This window comes from Nematolebias whitei, chromosome 8 (assembly GCF_014905685.2).
Source record: "Nematolebias whitei isolate Nwh7 chromosome 8, NemWhi1, whole genome shotgun sequence".
Lineage (NCBI taxonomy): Eukaryota > Metazoa > Chordata > Actinopteri > Cyprinodontiformes > Rivulidae > Nematolebias > Nematolebias whitei.
The window spans coordinates 9,492,879-9,500,785 of NC_056505.1; the positions used below are offsets into that span (position 1 = coordinate 9,492,879).

General features: G+C 37.3%; 2 protein-coding genes across 2 annotated transcripts in view; one reads left to right on the forward strand and one right to left on the reverse strand.

The window, feature by feature from the left end:
- The first annotated feature begins 427 nt into the window (after positions 1–427).
- Positions 428–3,818, forward strand: LOC119413207 (flavin reductase (NADPH)-like). The gene is made up of 4 exons (XM_037680242.1): positions 428–562; positions 1,718–1,919; positions 3,180–3,344; positions 3,492–3,818. The coding sequence occupies exons 1-4, from the start codon at positions 428–430 to the stop codon at positions 3,647–3,649; spliced, it is 660 nt and encodes a 219-aa protein (XP_037536170.1). The 3' UTR covers positions 3,650–3,818.
- Positions 3,819–6,208: 2,390 nt separating this feature from the next.
- LOC119413208 (long-chain-fatty-acid--CoA ligase ACSBG2) overlaps positions 6,209–7,907 on the reverse strand; it is a 4,809-nt gene continuing 3,110 nt past the window's right edge. The window contains exons 7-8 of the mRNA XM_037680243.1: positions 6,699–6,838; positions 6,209–6,622 (exon numbers count right to left, since the gene is read on the reverse strand). Of these exons, the coding sequence (XP_037536171.1) occupies positions 6,311–6,622; positions 6,699–6,838 (452 nt within the window). The 3' untranslated portion in view covers positions 6,209–6,310. The remainder of the gene's footprint in view (positions 6,623–6,698; positions 6,839–7,907) is intronic.

Here is a 7,907-nt window from a genome sequence, read left to right on the forward strand (position 1 = left end):
TTTGCATAATTTGTTATGATATATTGTGATTTTTTGTTGTTGTTGTCAGGTATTTTATGGATCTTAACACAAAATCAAACAATCAAAACTAACAAAGAACTGTTTTAGTTTATATAAAGTCAATTTAAAGCTTGTGATGATTTTTGTAACTGCTGGTTTACTTTTTATTTTTTTGCATAAATATTTTCTTCCCTTTAAGGAGGTATTTATTTATTTATTTGAACCCACAAACATATTCCATTTTTCAGTATGAACTCAGCCATGTGAGAAACCAAATTCCATCAGAGCAGGCGTCTTATTGCACCGCAACGTTTCCTCTTTTTCCTCTTTGGCTTTCGAAGCAGCTGCAGCACATCGAGTCCGAGCGGCTGAAGTTGTTCATCCCACCGACCCCTTTAAGTTCATACTCATCTCTGCGTGTCTGAAGATGAAGATCGCTCTGCTGGGAGCCACTGGGCAGACTGGACAGCATCTGGTCAGACAGGCACTGGAGCAGGGCCACACGGTCACCGCCGTGGTCAGGAACCCGGAGAAGCTCGTCGTGCACCATGATAACCTGAAGGTAATCGCTCAGAGCAAAGGTTGCTGCCTTTTATTGGTGTTTATAGTACTTTTTATGTAACTTTACTGCAGCACTCAAAGTTAAATCTGATATTTTTATGATTTTTATAGCTGGCAATTATGAAAAAAACCTACATTACAATAAAGGATGATGAGATCTTTTAGATCTCAAGTGCAGTTTAAATACTGTTAAAATCCCACAAGAGACTCCCAATTACACTTTCTGGTGATTTAGATATTTATTAACAAATTGTTTTAATTTTGAAGCTCGTTTCTATATATTTTATCATGTGCACACTAAATGCTCACAAAAACTCAGAGTTTGTTTTAATCTGCAGCCTAAAATACAAAAAAAATAAATAAATAAAATAACACTGTTTTGGGCATTTGTGATTAATATTTTGCTTTATTTTAGATACCCAACCTATTATGGACATTACCTTATTAGTGCACCGATATTTATACTAGATTCATGTGAACACTCGTGTTTTTATGTGTTATTATCCAAAAAATTGACAAATGTGTTGATGAAGTTTTTGGATGAAGAACCCACATTCTATGGAAATGTTTGACAATAGTTATTTGAAGAACAATAACCAAGTGCTGCAGCAAATGTTAGAATCACTGTTGCTTTTCTGTACTCTGAAATGTTACTGTTATTGTATAGTGTATTATTTTATTGTATTTTAGATAACAATACATGCTTTTATATATGTTGTACTCTTTTTTTTCACACCAATACATGAATTATAAATGAATTAAATAATAAAAATAATGGAAGTAAAGTTTATTATTTTGGCAACCGACAGATGACCTGTGTTTAAAAGCTCAATAATGATAAAATAATACAAATAAAGCTCAAAACAACAACAGGACTTTAGAAGAATCCATGAATTTCATAAACAAAACTTAACCGTTAGGATTAAATTAACAACAAAATTGTGCTTTTTGTGATTTCGTCACTTGGATTCTTTTATTTGTGGCAGAACCTGCTGCAGAAATAAAACAAACACTTTTTAACATTGTTAGATGGAATAAATAAAAATCTCTTTATTTCATATGCATCAGAACTGTGAAAGTCATTTCCACCCTTATAATCTATGTTGGAATAAAGGCACCGATGCACATTTGGACTCCCCGTTCTTTGTGTTTCCAGGTGGTGAAGGCTGATATTTTCTCCGCCGACAGTCTGAGGACTCATTTCAAAGACCAGGACGTGGTCATGTCCTGCCTCGGCTTCCCGGCCTCTTTCTTCTCGGGGGTGACGGGCTACACCATGTCCATGTCAGCTGTGACCGGCGCCATGCGACAGGCCCAAGTCACCAGGCTCATCACCATGACGTCCTGGTACACCGAGCGTGAGTCAAGACGTTTGATGAAAATTAGCCAAAACACAAGCTCCGGTGCTTTCGTTTGCATTTCCAGCAACTCCAAAGGAAGATTTTTAAACGTTTTAGTTTTCAGTCAAACGTTTAAAGCCAGTCCAGCTCATAAAATGCTAGAGTTATTGTTACACTTTATATTTTAAACATCTTATATTTGTTTAGAATTGCTGTAAATGAAACATCTGTAGCAGTTTGGATGCTGTTTATAACAAAGATTCTGAAGCTTCACTATAACCCCTAAACTGTTCGATTTTTCTTGTTGCAGAAAAAGTAGGCGTTGTGGTCGAGATCACTCTGATTTCTGTGGCATTCTTTGTGATTTGTTGAGTGCTAAGATGCTTTATAAACATCTTTCATTTGGATCAAGATCTAGTTTTAACTCTAGGGGATAAATTTCCAACTTTGTTTTCATTTTTGGGAATGACTTTTTCCTAGAATTACTTACTAACGGTGACTGTGCAGTTAAAAGCTTCCAGAAAATCATCTCTGGATACAGCCTGCACTCAGACCACAAGGTTTGCTCTGATCTGCAGTTAAAACAGTCGAATAAAACCTAAAAAAAATGGACAAAATGAAAAACTGAGCGGTGTTTTAAAACTGCACATCCAAGATAAAATATCTGCCTTTTAGCACAGAGTACAGGAAATACATAGAAAACACCTCTTATTGACTGTGTCGATTGTTGCATAATCACACGTGTCTCCATCTAAATATAAAATAAATCAGAAATATATTGTGTGTCCTGGAAAGTAAAGAAGAAAACAATTTAAATTAATTTTCTCCAGTTTAAAATAAAAGCGTTCCTCCTTGCATATTGGTCGCCGCTCATCGTGCCATAATTTTAGACTAATTTCATGATTTGAAGTTGTAGCAATTTTGGTTAAACCTTGAAAATGTTTTGCGCATCATGCAAGTTCCTGAGCTGTGTTAGCATGCAGTATGTGTTGAGAATGACTCTCAGCTACTACCACAGCAAAATTAATCCCAAGCTTGGTAAAATTGGCTGTGGCAGCCATCTTGAATTGGGCTACCTTTACGAGTTAATCAGTTGTAGATCTGATGACGACCCTAGATATTTTGCTAATAGACGCACAGACTCAGAAACTGAACGATGTTTCCAGCTGTTTTTTCAGTAGATCTCCTCACTTCTGGTACTTTGGAACCAGTTAACCTCTCAGTCAACTAAAAATTAATTTTAAATGGTCTTACTGTTTTACCATCTTGTTTCGTTAGCTAACTCTGGAACTCAGTCTTCGTACCTGATCCGGTTCCTGCTGCTGCCGCTGATCAGAAGCGTGCTCAACAACATGTACGAGATGGAGTGCTTCCTGCAGGAAACCGAGGACGTCAACTGGACTGTGGTTCGTCCCCCTGGCCTCAAGAACCTGCCGGCCTCAGGTGAACGTCACGCCGTTGTCACTGTCAACAGTCCAAACGTATCGTTCCCTCATGAAATCAAAAGTTTAACCAGCTTACAGCTGTTCTGTTGTCTTTTTGCAATCAGCATGACAAAAACGTGTTGACATGTTTGTGTCTCCTCTGCAGCTCAGGAGTTTCTGACCCACGAGGGATACTTTGTTCCCGACCGCAGCGGCCAGCCAGCACGCAGCTCGGTGGCACGAGGAGACGTGGCTCGCTTCATGCTGTCTTTGCTCAACGACGACGCCTGGCTCAAACAGGGCGTCGCCATCACCACTAAGTGAGAGGAAAACCCGGGAGTCGACTCACCAGAAGGACTAAATACCCGAATGTACCCATCGTTTTTAACTAAGCGTTTGTGCGCTCTGCTAGAGCTCAAAATATACGTTGGGGTTGACTCTCAGCTACTACCACGCCAAGTTTTAGCTCAATATCTGTAAAATTAACAGTTGCCACCAAAGTTGTTTAACGTCAATTAACTGGGGCAGCCATCTTGAATTGTTAACTACATTCTACACTTTATGTTTCAACAAAATTCTCCCACAGGCTTGAGACATGTTTTTTCTAACAGACAGACAACAAACACAAACTGAATTACATGATCACCCACCATTAACAGGCATAGCTAATATATAGGGTTTTCTACTGACAAATTAGGAACGACTTTATGATTCTGCCATTGTAGTTTAAAAAAGTTCTTATTCAGTTGATTTGTCTGTTTTTTGCTGCAAGGTCCAGTTTGTTCTTTTCTGATCTGCAGATTTCAGTAAAATGAAGGGAACCAGCTGTGGTAGCACCAAGAAATGGTGATTTTTTTTTTATTTCAGTCAACAGAAAACTATTATTACTGCCTCAAACAATGCATCTGATGATTATCCCATTTACTTTGGTTTTATATCTTCTTTAAATTCTAATCTGCTTTGTATTTTTTTTAATAAAGTTTATGTTTTTACAATGAGTGATGTGATGTGTCAACTTTCGCCACATGACTGCAGTATGGAGCAATAAGTTGTTAACTTGATCTAACAAATCTGTTGGATTTCAGAAATCTAAAAATGTTTTTCTATTTTTATTAAGGGAAAATCTTTAACGATAACTAAAAAAATTACAAGGACGCTGTGGCACTTTATTTTAAGTGCTGAACTTTATCAGCTGAAAAACAAAAAATATCAAAATTTATAATCTGTACAAGTTTTTTTTCTGCTTCAGAAGTTGAATTCAGAAAAGAAGGCGCATCTTGCGTTTATTAATTTTCTTCCAAATCATTTGTTTTTATTGACAATTCATTTTTTACAAAATAAATATATTTCAAAAGGAGTCAAACTGTACACGAAGCAGCACAAAGTTACATCGATTTACTAAAACTGATTTACAATAAATGATTTTTTTTTACTCGCGTTTTGAAAATACTTGTTCACCTCCAGTTTGACAGATGTTTTCTTACAAATATCCAGATGTGTACAAACTTAACGTCAGAAATTAAAACGTGTCTCATCATCAAGAATCTTCTCATCCTCTATGTTTGCACAGATTTCTGTTAAAAACAACAAAAACAATGTGAACAGCGAATGATTTCCATCCTTCATGTTTGTTGGTGAGATTTGTCTTAAAAGTTTTATGTATAAAATATAAAGTTGATGCAACATAAAGTGAATATTTAACAGTAAACTATTAAACGGTCGATAAAAAGACGTCTAACGACAGGAAATCAGAGCTGCTTTTTCCACCTTTTGCCTGACTGGGCTCCGCTGTCGGAGCCGTCAAGTCTGCAGTCTTTCTGCCGTCGCTGCGTACATTTCATTAATTTTATCCTGGTACATTTTCACAACAATGGGCCTCCTCAGTTTCAGGGTGGGTCCTGCACAGACGGACAAAAACAGAAAGAAAAAAGATTCATTTGACGTAAATCCTAAATATCCAGCTTCCACAAAGTAGAGCTTTAAGCCCTGCTGAACAAACAGAACTAAATGTCTGACCTTAATAGTGTGAATGCTTCGTAAGATTCCACACTATTGTGATCCTGTTAATATTTATTATTAGTCCGGGTTCTATACTTATTTCGTTCGTTTTTCGGCATCGTTCTCGTTCCACAATTTTTGTGCCATTTCAACAAATCATCAAAACGTCTTTCACAACAATCCTGCTGTGACTTTTGGTGTTGGCGTAACTTTTTAGCTTTTTGAAATATTTAGCCTTTTCTGCCATTTTTTTCCTCCTAGGAAATGAATTGAACTCATTTTACATCCTTCACATCTTTAGATCTGTTTATAACCTTTTACTGATCCTTTCACATTTTGTTCTGGTTCAGCTTCTTTCAGCTTCCTTGCACTCAAGCTCATTGTACTTGTGTATAATGACAATAAAGGCATTCTGATTCTGACACATTTTAACTTTTGTTCGGCTACGTTCAGCTAAGCTGTTTTTCCCCAGTGCTTCCTTTAGATTCGTTGTGCTAACTACAAAATTTTTGTGCTTCTTCTAACTTATTTCTGCTTGTTATGCTCCTTTCTGCTTATTTCTGCTAGTTTCAGTCATTTCAGCTAATATTTAGCAGTTTTATGCTAATTTTAGCTTTTTCAGCTAATTCCACATTTTTGGCACTCATTTCAACTTTCTTCAGCCTCATTATGCAAAAATGTGCTCCAATTCCTTCTGGTAATTTAAGCGTGCTGCTGTTTTAGCCACTTTTCAGCTGTTTTTTTTTTTTTTTTTTGGCTAATTTCAGCTTTTCCAGATAATTTCCACTGTTTTTGTACTCTTTTATGCTTCTTTCAGCCTAATTCAGCAAATATGTGTTCTTTCTGCTTTCTTTTCCCATTTTAGGATTGTTCTTCCATTTCAGCATGTTTTTAGCTAACTTCAGCTGTTGTTCGGCAAGTTCTTCACCAATAAGCATGCACACTGCATTTTTGCAGGAAATGCATTTTCTCTAGTTAACTGAGGAGTTAAACATGAATACTTCCGACTTTGTTTTCAGTCATAGAACAGGAGAGAAAAGCTTGTCTGTGCTGACCCAGTTCTCCTCCGGTCACGCTGAAGTCTCGCTCGAGGATGACCCACTTCTGGATCTTCTGGGCGTTGGATGCTGATTGGGCGTTGACCCGCTCCAGCCCTTCCTGGATGAGTTTGTAAACTGCTGCCTCCTTGTTGGCGATGATCTCCGACACCTTGGTGGCTTTGACCCCGTGCTGCCGGCAGAAGGCCAGAACTTCAGGACTCAAGTCGTCTGTGGGTTCTCCGTTGTCGTCCATCACACACTGTGGATTAAAATAAATAAAGATGTAATTTTTTTGTTGCAGCTGAGAGCATCTGCAGTGATGAAGGCTCGGTTACTTTAAGTGTGAGGAGCACGGAGAGGAACTTGAGCTTGTCTCCGATCAGCATGGCGCTGCTGATGATGGGCACCTCGTTCTTCACCGCATCCTCGATGGGAACCGGAGGGATGTTCTCACCGCCGGCGGTGATGATCAGCTCTGCACAGAAATGACGAAATGATACCACATGCGCTTCAGGTTTCAGCTTCGAATTTAAAATTCTTCATGCAATTTTTAAGGAAAGACGAGAAAGATTTGCAAATGTGATGAAGTTATTGTCACAGCTTTTCCCAAATATCTGACCTGCAAGAATAAAAATCCTCAGAAATGCACTTTATGTAACTATGAAAGTGAAAGTGGAATATTTTGTAGGACAAATGTCCTGATGCTGCTCAATAATTCAGGTAGATAAATCTAACAAAGTTGAGTCCGGTCCTCTGGACGGGTTCTTCTCGTTGTCTTGTTTTTTTTATTTCCACCATCAGAAAACCAGGAGTTTAGTTTACTTTCAGGGCCAAACAGGTTTATGAGGACAAAGCTGCTAAACCCTAAGCTCCTTAGTGAATTAAATAAAACCCAAGTGAGCGGGTTTGATTGGGCTATAAAGTGTGAGAAAAACTTTGTCCTGAAAACCAACCCAGCCCTGAAATGTTTTCTCTGACGTGACAAAAGCTGTGAGAAAGTCTTTTATCACCAGAATGACACAGATCAAATTTTATAGAAAAGATCGTCTCAGATAACAACAGCGTCCCTCGCATTCTAAAGGAGCTTTTGTTGTTAAAGTTGTTTAATGTCAAAACAATTTAGAAACATTAACAAATCTCTGGTTTTTGTATGTCAGGCTTTTTAAGAAAGGGTCACAGTTTACTGTATTTACTGTATTTTTTTTTTACTACATTTGATATATATATACAGACCCTTTCCAAAAAAATAGAATATCATGGAAAAGTTGTTTAACTTCTATAATTCCATTCAAAAAGTTAATATTTAATAGATGATATATTCAGGGCCCACAATTTAAACAATTTCAAGTATTTATTTATTTATTTTTTACATAATTTGGGCTTCCAGCTCATGAAACCCACGAAAACAGGAATTCAAAAAAAATGTGAATACTCTGGAGAAATCAGCCCACACTACTTCTCAGTTTTTGCAGAAAAAAATAAAGACATTAGGATCACAGCAAATCAATCAAAATATGGTACTTTCAAAACAAAACAAACAAACA